We start from the raw sequence: 15,977 nt of genomic DNA, 5'->3' as shown, positions 1-15,977 counted from the left end.
AGATATCTTCTTCCTTGTTAGCTTTTCTGTTATGTTTTCCAGTCATTTGCCCCTATAGACTCTGCATTACCTACATGAACATTATTTACAGTCAGTTTTAGATTTCTGCCTGGCCTTCCTGCAGCTTGCTCACGGGAGGCTTTCATGCTCAGTGAACATGAAGTATTCCTAACTTTGCCTGAAAAAGCCCGGTTAGGGAGACAAGTTTAATGGGGAAAGGGTCTACCCTCCAAACTAGAACACTTTGCTTTTTTTTTTTCCACCATGTATATCAATTTACCCCCTTATAAATGCGAACCAATAAGAGGGCAGTAACCTCCATGCATGATTTCAAACGATCTAGGGAAAGACATTTAAAAAAAAAAAACAAATATGGTTCAAGGAAAATAGCCATACTAATGTTGATGACAGTGTTAAGTGTTAATTTCTTTGAAGCACAGTAGTACAATATCTAATTTTAAACATGATCTGGGAGTCCTACTACTATGAATTTAATGTACACAATTACCAGAATAAATACTCAAAGATTTATGTGCAAAAGTATTCATTTCGGCTTTGTTTCAGAAAAAACAATGTGGAAATAACCTATATTCTCATCAGTAGGAAACCAGATTCACACATTTAAAAGCAATTTAAAAGAACAAGATAGAAGCACATGTACTAGCATTGATAAATCTCTAACACATCTTGCTAAGTAAAAAAACATATTTTTTATGTTTTAAAAAGCCAACATAATTTATATTGTAGAGATTCATTTATATTATGTAAATATAGTATAAAGTTCTAGAATATGCACAGACTGTCATCTCTGGAAAGTAAAGAGATAATGAAATTAGAAGTGATGGTTGAAGAAAAATTCAGATCTGCCTGTAGTGTTACAATGTTTTAGAGAGACAATATAAATATAATTACTTGTGTAATTTGAAATTAATTTTAAAAGAGGAGTAAGATAGATCAATAAGTAAAAATATGAAAACTATCTTAAATAAATTGTCAAGTGAAAACACAATGTTTAAATATTGTATAGAAGACTCATTTGTCAGCCGGGTGTGGTAGCTCAGGCCTGTAATCCCAGCACTTTGGGAGACTGAGGCGGGTGAATCACCTGAGGTTAGCAGTTTGAGACCTGCCTGGCCAACATGGCAAAACCCCGTCTCTACTAAAAAATACAAAAAAAATTAGCCTGGCATGGTGGCGCATCCCTGTAATTCCCGCTACTTGGGAGGCTGAGGCAGGACAATCGCTTGAACCCGGAAGGCTGAGGTTGCAGTGAGCCAGGATAGTGCCACTGAGCTCCAGCCTGGGTGACAGAGTGAGACTCCATCTCAAAAAAAAAGAAAAAGAAAGACTCATTTGTGTAAGAAAAAAAGTGAGAGTTATATGCGTATACGTATATGCATATACAAATATGCATAAAATATTCCTGAATGATATCCAAAAAGCTGGTAACATGGATTGTCATCAAGAAGGGGACCTGAGTCATAGTTAGGATGGAGGAAGACTTATCTTTCAGTGTCTTCTTTTGTGAACCATTTGGGCTTTTTACCATGTATATGCACTAGTTAATATTTTTTCTTTTGTTAAAGAAACCATGATTTCCATATATGAACATACACCTTTAGAATATAGGTCTAGAGATTTTCCATGCTCATGGAATTCTGAAGTAACTCACAAACTGTAAACAAAACCAACCCATTATTTTTAAATCTCTCAGGAGCCTGAGAACAAGGGTGATCATTCAAAGGTACGAATATACACTTCTCCTTGCATGATTCAAGAGCATCAGGAGACCCTGAAACGACTGTCTGAGGTCTGGCAAAAGGTCTCTGAACAGGATGATCTCATTCAAGAACTTCGGAATAAGCTGGCCTGCAGTAACGCTTTGGTAAGTGCCTTCTTCTAGAAATGTCTCTGGGAGACCCTCAATCGAGACATGGGGAGAGAAAGGAGGGAAAAAGAGTCGCCTAAATTAATCTTTTTCACCAAGAATCCTCAAATGTCTGATATATACTTGCCTTCCCACTTTGTTCATATTCTCCATGATAATGCCTCTCCCCATCCACGTAGTTTGAAATTCTAAAGAATCTTAAAATCTCTCACACAACAACCTAAATGCCCATCAGTGGGGAAATGGTTAAAGAGATTAAGAGAAATAATTAAAGAGATATCCCTATTGTGGAATAATATGCAGCCAGTAAAAACGACTAAGCACATCTGTAAGAGCTGCACGAAAGGAGCTTTGTGACTTATTGCCGAGAATAAGTTGCAGAATTCCATGTATAGTTCAGTCCTACTTTTGTTTTATCTCTGATGATAATACTAATATGTAAGTACAAACTGAATTTTCAATACTGTCCTCTCCCTTAGTGGAAGCAAGAGGAGGGGAGTAAGTGAAGAGGGGTTTCACTTTTCCATGCTTGGGTTTTATTTGAATTATTTTCAACAAAATCAAAAAAGCATAAAATTAAAACCAAAATTTCATTTTTTTTAATTTTTGAAAAAAGAAATTACACACACAGTCACACACTCCATAAGGAACTTCCCTTTTTATTTCTCAAACTTCGTATCCTGTCCTCTGATAGATTAGGTACATCTCTCCATCACAGCCCCTGAAGAACCTTCTTCTGCCTCATCAAATGGACCAAACAGAGGTTTAGGAGAGAGTGCAAGTGTGGGCATTGATGAACTTGAGACAGATCACATATGCCTTAGGAAACCTTGATGTCAGATGGGGAGCTTAATTGCTTCTCACTACCTACCCCACAGGGAATGCCTGATAAATTGTCTAATTCTGCAACTAACTTATGCTGCAGAAAGGAACACTCTGAAATAATAGTCATGGTAACAAGCATGTTTCATTGATCATCCGGCATAACCGATCTAAGCTTATTTGCAGGTTCTGGAGCGTGAAGAGGCTTTGATAAAACTACAAGCCGACTTTGCTTCCTATACAGCTACCCACAGATACCCTCCTAGCTCCTCAGAAGAGTGTGAAGACATCAAAAAGGTGGGAGAAATTTGCTGATCTGTGCCTACCGGAATCAGGCTGAGCTGGGGTTGATTCTGGGCTTTCCTACTTATTTTTTATTTTTACATGACAGTTTACATTTTATTTTATGTCTGTGTGACCTTGGTTGGCCCTGCCACAAGGATACTGTGTATAATGTATGCCAAACCCCAAAGACAGGCTGCATTCAATTTTGGAATTGCACCTGTCTCTTAATTGCACCTGTCTCTAACAGTACACCTAAACAAGAGAATACTTCTGTTGCCTTGCTAGATTCAAAAGGACCGTCCAGCCTCCTAGTGTCTGGCTGGAGTTGAAAAGTAGCTAATTTAGGAGAGATTATTAATCCAAATTTATTCCCCCTGCTTTTTTTTTTTTTTTTTTTTTTTTTTTGAGAACTCTGTGTTTGCAAAATTCAAAGCAGTATCAAAAGTTGATTCTAATAATAAATAAGCAGTTAAACCATGTAAACAAATAGCAAGAATTGATTGGCCAGGTGTGGTGGCTCATGCCAGTAACCCCAGAACTTTGGGATGCCAAGGCGAGCAGATCACTTGAGGTCAGGAGTTTGAGACCCACCTGTCCAACTTCGTGAAACCCCATCTCTACTAAAAATACAAAAATTAGCCAGGTGTGGTGGCACATGCCTGTAGTCCCAGCTACTAGGGAGGCTAAGGCAGGAGAATCACTTGAACCCGGGAGGTCGAGGTTGCAGTGATCTGAGATCACACCACTGCACTCCAGTCTGGGCCACAGAATGAGACTCCATCTCAAAAAAAAAAAAAAAAAAAAAAAAAAGATGAACCAGGAGTTAAAACATGGCCAGGTGTCCTCTTAGGTGAGGTCCTGTTAAGTCAGCCGTGACTGAACTTGGTACCTGGCAAAGCCAGCCACAGGAGGCCACGCCGGGCAGGTGCTGGCATGCCTGCATGCCCCAAGACTGATGCCGAAATAGGGGTGAAGTGGGGTGGCAGAGGGAGTAAACAACACGTCAGCTCCCCAAGGGGTTCTCTGGTCGGGGAGGAGGAGACTCTCCTCTTTCCAGGACTTTCCAATCCCAGAAAGTTGGTTAAACAAGGGATCAATATTGAACTTTGTAATTCTTCCTTGGACATCTGTCAATATTTATTTTAAAGATCAGTTACATGTTATTCACATCCTGACCTAGAGCAAAAATCTCATAAGACTCCATTTTTTTAATGATACAAACTTCCCCAAGAAGCAGAGTACACCTTCCCCCATCGTGCTGTGTTTCCTTTCCAAAGCCTTCATGCTTCCGGGGCTCCATTAGGAACGAGAGACCCACGCCAGCTTTTTCCAGCAGGCCTCTCCTCCCGTCGGCCAGTGTGGCACAGTGTGGGGCTTTGAGTCCCTGCAGTGCCCCCTCCTGAGTCCTCTCCCCAATATCCCTGATGCCCAGGCAATGAATTACTCCTCCCCAGCCACATGCTCCTGCCTTCTTTTGGTGAGGAAGACAATCCCCTCTCCTTCAGGGTAGAAGCCAAAGGTCTTGCAGAAGGGCCCCAAGCCCCACGTGATGTAACCACCAGCTCCTCACCCCTCCTCCAGCTCTCCCCATCGCCTGCTCTGTGCCAGCCACGCTTGCCTCCTACATGTTCCCTCCACAGGCCTTGTCTCTGGCTAGTCTCCCCGCCTGAAAGCTCACCTCCAGCAAGTCTCAGCTGAGAGGCCACATTTGCAGGGAGGCCAGCCTATTGTCCTACTCAAAATTACAACATGCACCTCGCCCACCCATGCCCCTCCATTCCCCTTCACTCTTCTGTTTCCCCCATAGCACTTATCAACTGTTAACATTTTCTATAAGCCACTACTTATTATGCTCTTCATCTCACCCACTAGGTCAGCTCTGTGGGGACAAGGATTTGTCTGTGTCTTTTGCTCCACATTATTTGCTTTGAAAACATTAACAGAGTCATGCCCAGCACCCAGGACAGTGCCGGGCACACAGTACATTCTCCATAAACAACTGTCTGTCTCAGGGAGGAAGGAATACAGGGATGGCTGCTTTTATGTGTATTTCGTGTGAGCCTGAGAAGTCTGCAGTATCCTTTTGTTTTATTCTCTTTTAAAAAAAATTTAATTGAGATACAATGGACAAATTATAAAATTCACCATTGGTTTTTAGTATATTCACAACATTGGGCAATCATCACCACTACCTAATTCCAGAACATTTGTGTCACCCCAGAAGACACCCTGTACTAGCAGTCACTCCACGTACCCATCCCCTGGTACCCAGCAACCGTTACTCTACTACTCTGTCCCTACCGACTGTTGTGTGTGGCCACTGGGCATTTTAGAAAGCATTCTCCATTCTCTCTCATCTCCTCATCCTGCCCTATTCTTCCGTCTGCCAGATACTGAAGCACTTGCAGGAGCAGAAAGACAGCCAGTGCTTGCATGTGGAGGAGTACCAGAACCTGGTGAAGGATCTGCGCATGGAACTAGAGGTCGTGTCGGAACAGAAGAAAAACATCATGAAGGGTAAACCAGGGCGGCAAGCTGTGGCAGGGGAGCCAGAAGGAAGCCTAGCTCTCCCCTGAGCATAGACTCTGTCCCGCCCCTTGGTAGACATGATGAAGCTGGAGCTGGACCTGCACAGACTGCGGGAGGAGACATCTGCCCACATTGAGAGGAAAGATAAGGACATTGCCATCCTGCAGTGCCGGCTGCAGGAGCTGCAGCTGGAGTTCACCGAGACCCAAAAGCTCGCTTTGAAGAAAGACAAGGTAAAGTGAGGAACACTGGTTGGAGTTCCCAGTGGGGCAGGTGTGAGGCCATGCCCTGTCAGGAACCGGTTCTGCCTTCACCCACCGTGATTGCTTTGGGAGCATCAACACAAGCACAATGAGATGGTGGCTCTTCAGGCCAAGGTGCAATCCTAAGCACTTCTTTGGTATTTCTTATCATACATAATAAATGAATCTGATCATGCAGGGACCAAAACAGAGGCACTGACTTTTCCCAAGGCCCACAAGGTAGCAAGAGCATTTGGGACACACTTACTTGCATCATTCCCTTATACTCTTTTTATGCCTGATAGTGAAAGGAAATGATATAAAATAATAGATAGCCTTACGAAGAATTTCAAGTGAATTTCACTTTTAAAATCACAAATATCTGGCTGGGCATGGTAGCTCATGCCTGTAATCCCAGCACTTTAAGAGGCCGAGGTGGGGAGATCCGTTGAGCCCAGGAGTTTGAGACCAGCCTGGGTAACATGATGAAACCCTGTCTCTACAAAAAAATGCAAAAATTATCTGGGCACGGTGGTGTGCACCTGTAGTCCCAGTTACTTGGGAGGCTCAAGTCACAGGATCACGTGAGCCCCTTGAGCCCAGGAGGTGGAAGCTGCAGTGAGTGGTGATCATGCCATGCACTCCAGTCTGGACACTAGAATGAGACCCTATCTCAAAACAAACAAACAAATTACAAATATTTTATGAATATGTAAATAGGCAGTTTGAAAATATTAATGGAGCTGTGCCCTAAAAGAACTGTTACTGCCAACATAAATCAAGTTCTTAGAAAAGCCTAGAAATGGAACGAAGAGCAGAAAGGTTGTGAAACCAATGCAAGCTTTTGTAATCAGTACTATTCTGACTCTGAACTTCCGTCAGAGCTATTAAAAATAATCCAGCTGAGGACTGGGTGCAGTGGCCCACGCTTGGAATCCCAGCACTTTGGGAGGCCGAGGCAGGTGGATCACTTGAGGTCAGGAGTTCGAGACCAGCCTGACCAACATGGTGAAAGCCCGTCTCTACTGAAAAAAAAAAAAAAAAAAAAAAAAAATTAGCTGGACATGGTGGTGCACGGCTGTAATCCCAGTTACTTGGGAGGCTGAGGCAGGAGAATGATTTGAAGCCGGGAGGGGAGGCTACAGTGAGCCAAGACTGCACCACTGCACTCCAGCCTGGGCAACAAGAGTGAACTCTCTCTCAAATAATAATAATCACCATCATCATCATCCAGTTGATAGACTGGCTGGTCAGGAAAACCTCCTGTTTCAAGGCACAGAGGAGATATGCCCATCAAAACAGAGGCATTTGGAGAGATGATGACAAGGCACGGAGTCTGGGTAAACAGCTTTGAGTCATTTGTATATTCCATAAATATTTTTGAGCCCTGAGATATGCCAAGCACTGTCCTAGACACTAAGAATATAATAAAACCTGCAGCATGCCACCTCTCATGGAGCTTGCACTCCTGTGTGGGGAGACAGCCAGTAAACAAAATTAATATATAATACTGATATACCCACGTCAGACACTGATAAATCCCTCCAACAGCTTGGTGGCGGTTTTACACAGAGTGACCAGAGAAGTCCTCTCTGATAAGGTGACGTTCTGGCAGAGATTTGAACAAAGTGAGGGAGCCACCCAGGCAGAGGTCTGGAGGAAGAATATTCCAGGCAGAGGGAATAGCAAGTGCAAAGGCCCTGAGGTGGGGTCCGCTTGGAGTGTTCCAGGAGCTCAGCGGAAGCAGAGAGGGGTCGGGGTGGCAAGGGGTGAGGTCAGACAGGTAGCCTCAGACCAGACCATAGGGTGATTGTAAGGACTCCCTCCTTTTTCTAAGAGATGGAAGCCGGTGGAGGGTTTTGAGCTGAGGCAAAAGATCTGACTTGCACTTTTAAGATCCCCACCTCTAGCTGGGCACAGTGGCTCATGCCTGTGATCTCAGAACTTTGGGATCACAGGTAGGAGGATCACTTGAGCCCAGGAGTCTGAAACCAGCCTGGGCAACATGGTGAGATCCCATCTCTGCAAAAAGAATGTTTAAACTAGCTAAGTGTGATGGCCACCCCTGTAGTCCCAGCTACTCAGGATGCTAGCGGTGGTAGTTATCCGTATGGGTCTATAGCAACCTCAGATCTTGCCTCCTTAGAAGAAAGAATTTGACTGAGGGGCAGAAGGCAGAAGGAGAGACTGAGGCAAGTTTTAGAGCAGGCAGGAGTGAAGTTTTTTAAAAGTCTTAGAGCAGTAATGAAAGGAAGGAAAATACACTTGGAAGAGGGCCAAGCGGGCGACTTGAGAGACCGAATGCCGTTTGACCTCTTGACTTGGGGCTTTCTTACTGCAACCTCCTAGGTTCAAGCAATTCTCCTGCCTCAGCCTCCCAAGTAGTTGGGATTACAGGTACCCACCACCATGCCTGGCTGATATTTGTATTTTTAGTATGAGATGGGGTTTCACCGTGTTGGCCAGGCTGGTCTCTAACTCCTGACTTCAAGTGATCTACCTGCCTCGGCCTGCATATACTCCTGGGGTCCTGCGTTACTTCTCACCATTCTCCTAACTCCTGAGACCTTACCCAGGAATCCGCTGCTCACCAGTTTCAGGTGTTTTCTATCTATTAGGAGCCTGCCTTTCCCTGGCACCGGCTGTGACAAATTATTACTTTAGAGTGACAATTAACAACCTCCTGACTATCACCTGATGGTCGCCCGACAACCCTGGTGTATGTGGCAGGGGAGCCCTCTCCTGCCCTGCTCACACCTGACTAGCTGCCTGCTGTAAAGGGAGGCTGAGATGGGAGGATCGCTTGAGCCTAGGAGGTTATAGCTGCATTGAGCTATGATCATGCCACTGCACTCCAGCCTGAGCAACAGGGTGAGACTGCCTCAAAAACTAAAACTAAACTAAGATAATAAAAGGCCAGGCATGGTGGCTCAGACCTTTAATCCCAACACTTTGGGAGGCTGAGGCAGGTGGATCACTTGAAGTCAGGAGTTTGAGACCAGCCTGGCCAACATGGTGAAACCCCATCTCTACTAAAAATACAAATATTAGCCAGGCGTGGTGGCGCATGTCTGTAATCCCAACTACTTGGGACGCTGAGGCAGAAAAATGGCTTGAACACGGGAGGTTGCAGTGAGCCAAGATCATGCCATTGCACTCCAGCCTGGGTGACAGAGAGAGACTATGTCTCAAAAACAATAATAAGAATCAGAATAAGATTCCCTCTCTCGACGGTGTGGAGAATAGCCTGAGGGGAACAGGAGTGGAGGCAGGGAGGTTCGCCCAATGTCCAGACAGGGGATGCCAGTGGCTTGGATGAGGGTTTGAGACAACCTCTCATTGCCTTCATCCACCGCCACTCAGACCTTTCCCAGCATTTGCATTTTGCTTTCTTCAGTTCCTCCAAGAGAAAGATGAGATGCTGCACGAGCTGCAGAAGAAACTGACACAGGTTCAGAACAGCTTCCTGAAAAAGGAGAAGGAGCTGGAGAAGCAGCAGTGCATGGCCACAGAACTCGAAATGACAGTCAAGGAGGCTAAGCAGGACAAGTCCAAGGAGGTGGAGTGTGAGGCCCTACAGGCTGAGGTCCAGAAGCTGAAGAACAGTCTCGAAGAAGCCAAGCAGCAGCAGAGGCTGGCTGGTGAGGCCCCCGCAGGTGCTGTCCCCACCACACTTTTCTATGGGGCTAGTGCAGCCCTAGAGCAGCCACCTTCTCTCTCCCAGAGGCCACTTCCCCTCGCCCCCTCCAGTGTCTCACTGCGGACCTTCTCAGGGCCTCATCCTATACCTCACATCAGTGGCCAGCACCCTCTTGTATTCCTTCACCCACTCCCAAGCTCACCTGCCCTCTGGAGTCATCCACCTACCATTCTCCCAGAAGTCTTGCCTGAAGACCCTGGGCCTTCCTGGCCACAGGAAGGCAGGGCTCTGTCCTTTGCACCACATTCCTCTCCATCTTCTCCAGGCCCTCATCACACAATTTGCTTCTCCCTTCCCTGGCTTTTTATTCCCTTTCTCCTTTTTGTCCCCAAATACATTCTGTTCTGTGCAGCTTGTACTATGAATGATGTCCTTGTCCCTCCACAGAGCCTGCTTTCTCAGAGGTCACCAATAACTTCTTGCCTTGGGTACAGGGTTTCTCTGGGGGAGATGAAAATGTTCTGGAATTAGATATTGATGATGGTTGCATGACTTTGTGAGTATCAAAAAAACCACTGAATTGTATACTTTTAAAGGGTAAATTTGCCAGGCACGGTGGCTCATGCCTATAATCCCAGCACTTTTGGAGGCCTAAGTGCGCAGATCACTTGAGCCCAGGAGTTCAAGATCAGCCTGGGCAATGTGGCAAAACTTTGTCTCTACAAAACACAGAGATTAGCCAGGCATGGTGGTGGGCACCTGTAATTCCAGCTACTTGGGAGGCTGAGGTGGGAGGATCACTTGAGCCTGAGAGGTCAAGGTTGCAGTGAGCTGAGATTACGCCAATGCACTCCAGACTGGGCAATAGAGTGAGACTCTGTCTCATAAAAAGTGGAGGTGGGGGTGCTAAATTTATATTACATGAATTACTTATCAATTTATAAGATAAGATCCAAGCTTGGCTTCCTTCTTTACCCTCCTTTAATGCTGTGTTCCTTGATGCTATTGGCTACTTATGCCTCAAAGCTTGTTTCTCAGCTTTGGAGATATCACGGGTCCATCCTTCTCCCACAAACCTCCCCATTGTTCTCTTTTCTCTCCTGCTTTGACTGTAGTCATCAAGGACTCTCCCCTTCTTACTCATTCTTCAGTGAGCTCCCTCCTTTGTGTAGCTCCCTTTCTCTACAGGTAACTCCAAAACTTCAAGCCCCAGCTCTAACTTTGTAACTGCCTTCCCCTCATACCCAGTGGAAGCAAAGGCATGGGCTAGAAGAATATTGCTGGATGTTTTTCTCTATTCTAATGTATTCCAATTTTCCTGAAGCAGTTTTTCTTTTATGTCAGATTCCTGCTCAAGAACGCACTAAATCACATCTAAGCATTTCTCTTAGGCTTCCAAAGTCCTCCAAAGCCCCCACTCATCCATCCACTTACTCAACTCTATCAGCCACCATTCCTCCCCACTTCCCTTTCCAGTCAAACTGATGTCTTCTACCTTCCTCCCACACACCTTCCCCATTCTCCTCACCAGGCATTTGCTCTAACAATCCCCGCCCCTGGAATTCCCTTCCTCCCACTTCTTTTTCTACATCTCAGCTTCTGTTTGTCCACTCATCCATCTCCAAGCGCTCTGGCCCATGTGGATCTCTCTTCCTGAACCTGGTCAGTGTGAGTTTAACGTGACAGTGTTCTCTAGGATGGTGGGCCGGTAACCCTCCCTCAGGAGCCTCTAAACTCCAGGAGGGTCAGGATTTGTCCCCAATGACAGAATGAGTTGCACATGAGTTACTGAGAAATTTCTACCAATGTGTTTAATTTTAGTCCAGAAGGTGTCCACAGCTGAGGGGTAGACAAAGACAGATAATTTAATAGGGTTCTTTAGGACTGATCGTGAAATAGAGAAAAATAAGGACAGACTGGGAATTGAAGTAGAGCACAAAATGAAAGGAGAAACTCTTCAGCCAGGCTGATAAGAGTGTGATCTTCATACACCCTCCCTTCTCACATGGCCATCTCCCCGCTTCCGCAGCTCAGCAAGCAGCCCAGTGCAAAGAAGAGGCTGTGCTGGCAGGCTGTCACCTGGAGGACACCCAGAGGAAACTGCAGAATGGCCTCCTCCTGGACAAGCAGAAGGCAGACACCATCCAGGAACTGCAGCGAGAACTTCAGAAGCTGCAGAAGGAGTCTTCGATGGCTGAGAGGGAACAATCCTGCAACAGGTGCCCAGGCTCACCTCCAGAGAGAGGTTCTGTCCTTCTTGAGTCAGCCGGGCCCTCTGTGGGCAGCTGCCCAGGCATGGGAAAGCAAGGACTTCCCATGGGGTCAGCTCTGCAATCTGCCCACATGGGCACTGAAGTCTGTCCTCCTGTGGCTGTTATTTTGCTTTAGAAAACGGGTGGAGGAGCTGTCATCAGAACTCTCTGAAGCCCTGAGGAAGCTTGAAAATTCAGACAAGGAAAAGAGGCAGCTTCAGAAGACAGTGGCTGAGCAGGATATGAAAATGAATGACATGCTCGATCGTATCAAGCTCATTCAGCACCAGGTGTGACGGGCAGGCAGACAGCCCATTCAAGTGCTTGCTCTGCTTAAGATAAAACACAGGCCAGGAGCAGTGGCTCACACCTGTAATCCCAGCTCTTTGGGAGGCCAAGGCAGGCAGATCACTTGAGCCCAGGCGTTCCAGACCAGCCTGGGCAACATAGCAAGACCCCACCTTACAAAAAAAAATACAAACATTATCAGGGCATAATGGTACATGCCTGTAGTCCCAGCTACTTGAGAGGATGAGGTGGGAGGATCCCTTAAGCCTGGTAGATTGAGGCTTCAATGAGCTATGATCTCACCACTGCACTACAGCCTAGGTGACAGAGACCCTGTCTCAAAAAAAAGGAGAAAGATTAAATATATCAGTCATTATTTGGGAAGATGTCACTACCAATCCATGCAAATTAATTGACCAGAATTGTGTTAGTATGCTAAGCCAGCCACTCAGCACCAGCTCCCATTACCAGTAAGAAGCATTTTCAATGGTTAACCTTAAAATTAATCAAACAACAATGTTGTTCTTTCTAGGATTCAAAAGCTATTCTTATCAGTCAATTTATTTATTTTTTAAATAGTGCCCAGCAGCAGGAGATAATTGTCAGTCAATTTAAAGTCTTTGATCTCTGAATTACTCTTTTTATGCTCTTCTAAGATTTTTAAACTTCATTCAAAAAGGTTTTTGATAAAGATTTGGAATCTTCCAAATCTTTGGGAAGAATTGGTGAGAAATTGGGAAAGAAAGCGGTGCTTAGGAATTGGATCAATAAATAAAATAAATTGCTATATCTGACTGAACAAAGAAAAAATATTACAGACATTAGAGGAAACTTTTTATTTTACGTATGCTATATAACTAAGGAATTGTCTTCTTATTCATTCCAGCCATGCTCTGTGTGCAATTGTCTGTATTTTTCCCCCAAATATAATATAGTCTAAGACAGTCTTTCAGCTCAGTCTTTGTTTTTTCAGCACAGGGAGCAAGAATCCACCAAATGCAAGTTAGAAGATGATCTTCAGGAGGCCACAAAGCTACTGGAGGACAAACGGGAGCAGTTGAAGAAAAGCAAAGACCGTGAGAAGCTGATGGAGGAAGAACTTGAAGCTCTGCGGCAGGAATTTAAAAAGAAAGACAAGACGGTGAGTGGGAGAATCCCAGGAGAGCTGGGTCAGGAATCCAGAGTGGGACATGACCCCAGCCGGGCCTTGGGGGATGCAGAGGCAATGGATGCTCAGACCTTAGGAAAGACAGGAAGGACAGTGGGAAAGGCCAGCGAGGAGGGGAGTGAGAAGGCCTGAGTGCCCGCAGGGTGGAGATAGAGCTGGGGGAGAGGGAGGATGGAGTGGGGCTTTTACAGTTATCTGAGATTAACACCTCTTTGCTGTGCTTTGTTCTTTAACGAGGGAACAGTTGAAAGAGAATTCCAGAAAGTTGGAGGAAGAAAATGAGAATCTCCGAGCAGAGTTACAGTGTTGTTCTACACAACTGGAATCCTCTGTCAACAAATACAACACCAGCCAGCAAGTCATCCAAGACTTGAATAAAGAGGTGAGTAGACAGGAACCCCAAAGGAGTGAGGAACTTGAACCCGGTGACCCTTGACCTGAAATCTGTACCCACCTCTCCTCCACACAGAAATGCAGCTAACTGCTCAGCCAACTGCAGATCCCGGGCCACCTGCAGCTCCACTTCCCTCCCGGTTGGCACCTGGTTGCTGAGCCAGAGAAATGTTTCTTCCATATGTGGAAGATCTCATCTCATATCTGGTGGAGCCCCCAAGCTATTTGGGCTTTGTCATCAAGTCTTCCAATGTTCCGTTTTAGACCAGAGTTGAATGAATCCATTTCGGGGGGCAATCTGCTAGGGAACACTTCCAAAACTTGTCATGAAGCACAAAAAGGAGATGAAAGGGGGGATAGTTATTTTTCATTACACAAGTAAAAATGACAGAAAGGAGTAAATAGCATCTGACATATGCTAAGCACTGTGCTTGAATTCAGTCATCATTTATTTATCATCCACTTAAGCTCTTTACATGGCTTCCATCTGCTCTACAGCCAACATGAGAGACATGATAGAGGAAAGAAAGATGGAGGGCCAAAGTCACTGACCAGCAAGTGATGGGATGAACCACTATTTGAATCTGAATTATCCAGTTCTAACACCTCTTCCGTTTCTCCCTCATCATAAGCAGCCATCCTTTCTCCAGCTAAATCCTTTCCACCTTTCTGGGCAAGAGAAAAATATAACACCTTGGTAGATGGTCTCTTGGGCTACAAATGAAAGGCCAAGCAGCCCTTTCCTATTATTGACAGTAATTAATTTATAAAATACTGTGGAAATATTCTAGCATCAAAGAGCCCCGGTATAACTGAGGAACTGAATTTGTAATTGTAATTAATGTTAAGCTTATTTAAATGTAAATAGCCTCCTGTGGCTAGTGGCTACTATATTATACAGCACAGGCCTAAGGCACTGACTGTTCTCAGAGTTGTCCTCCAGAGATAATAATCTCTCCTTGAGTGTGATCCAGAGTTGAAGTCTGAGTCACTGAGATCCCTAAGGAACCTCCATGAACATATGGGATACTCAGATTCCTACGTGTTTAGTATGAACCTAGTGTCATATTTGCCGAAAGAAAGATAACCAAGTAAATGTGAAAGTAAAAACAATAATTTCAGATTACCTTTAATGAGAATCAGGAAGTTAAGGGATGTGTGTGTGTGTGTGTGTGTGTGTGTGTGTGTGTGTGTGTGTAGAAGCATCTTCAACTTTTAAAAACATACCTCACATATGGAAAACTTAATTAATTGAAATAACCATTAGAAAGAAGCTTTGATTATTTTTCTAGAATGTACTTCCTTTCATTAATATTCCATATTTTAATTTGAAAATTTTCCATTTGAAGCCAAGGCAATATACCTTGATATCTTTTTCATCTCTTTGATTCTAGAATATTTCCACAGTATTTTATAAATTAATTACTGTCAATAATAGGAAAGCTCATTTATTTTTTACATATTCAGTCTGTATTTGGACATTTTATTGAACTCACTTATAAGTTGTAATTTTTTTTAGTTACTTCTCATGGATTTTTTTTTTAAGTAGATGATTATATTATTTGCAAGCAACAACAGTTTTCTAATATCTCTTTGCAATATTTATATTTACTTAATTTTTCTTGCCTTATTGCATTGGACAGTACCTACAGTTTAATGTTCAACAGCAGCAGTATTGGCAGGCTTTTTTTTTCTGAATCTTAAAGGAATGCCTCTGTTTTAGTATGATGTTCCCTGTAGCCTTCTTGTTGCTGCCTTTAGCAATTTTTTTTCAGTTTCACATTACTAAGAGTTTTATTAATATGGATGCTGAATTTTATCAAATGCTTTTTTTAAAAAAATTATTGAGATGATTATATCAACCTTCTTAACCCATTTCCCATTTAGAAAGAAAAAAATTGCAGCTCACTGCTAGTGCAGTATTCTTGGGGCAAATGGGAAATGAGTTAAATAAATAATGTGGTGAATAAAATTAAGTAATTGATCCCAATTTTGGCCTACCCTTGCATTCCTAGTATGAGTCCTGATTGTGCATCATGTCTCATTCTTTTAATATAACATTTGGCACATTCTAAGAAGTGAAATAAGATCAGTATGATTGGAATGCATTGATCAAGGGAGACGTTGGTATAGAATGAGATTAGAAAGGAAGCAGGGACAGACATTATGGCCTCTGTTAAGAAATTTGGGGTTTTATTCTAAAAGCAACAGAAAGCCATTGATGGATTTCCTCAAAGGGACAGGGGAGGTGATTTGATCTAAGTTTGCAAAATATAACTTTGACTACTGTGTGGAAATGGATTGGAGGGAGTGGTAGGTATGGAAGTGAAGAGACCATTTAGGAAGCTATTTCTGTCCAGGCTAGAATGGTATCAGTGAAGAAGGAAGCGAGCAAATTCAAGATGTGTTTTGGAGGTCTAGCTAGAATTCACCAGTCTAGCTGATGGAATGGATGTGAGAGAAAGTGAGG

The 15,977-nt window shown here is 44.0% G+C and overlaps 1 protein-coding gene across 1 annotated transcript in view; it reads left to right on the top strand.

The window, feature by feature from the left end:
- Window positions 1-15,977, top strand: part of PMFBP1 (polyamine modulated factor 1 binding protein 1) — a 52,964-nt gene that overhangs the window by 28,408 nt on the left and 8,579 nt on the right. Inside the window, exons 5-13 of the mRNA XM_030924387.1 lie at window positions 1,715-1,885; window positions 2,897-3,007; window positions 5,386-5,512; window positions 5,600-5,757; window positions 9,164-9,407; window positions 11,436-11,625; window positions 11,795-11,948; window positions 12,920-13,087; window positions 13,359-13,496. Of these exons, the coding sequence (XP_030780247.1) occupies window positions 1,715-1,885; window positions 2,897-3,007; window positions 5,386-5,512; window positions 5,600-5,757; window positions 9,164-9,407; window positions 11,436-11,625; window positions 11,795-11,948; window positions 12,920-13,087; window positions 13,359-13,496 (1,461 nt within the window). The remainder of the gene's footprint in view (window positions 1-1,714; window positions 1,886-2,896; window positions 3,008-5,385; window positions 5,513-5,599; window positions 5,758-9,163; window positions 9,408-11,435; window positions 11,626-11,794; window positions 11,949-12,919; window positions 13,088-13,358; window positions 13,497-15,977) is intronic.

Source organism: Rhinopithecus roxellana, chromosome 20, assembly GCF_007565055.1.
Source record: "Rhinopithecus roxellana isolate Shanxi Qingling chromosome 20, ASM756505v1, whole genome shotgun sequence".
Taxonomy (NCBI): domain Eukaryota; kingdom Metazoa; phylum Chordata; class Mammalia; order Primates; family Cercopithecidae; genus Rhinopithecus; species Rhinopithecus roxellana.
Note: the sequence above shows the minus strand (reverse complement) of the source record. Positions and strands in the feature narration are given on the sequence as shown.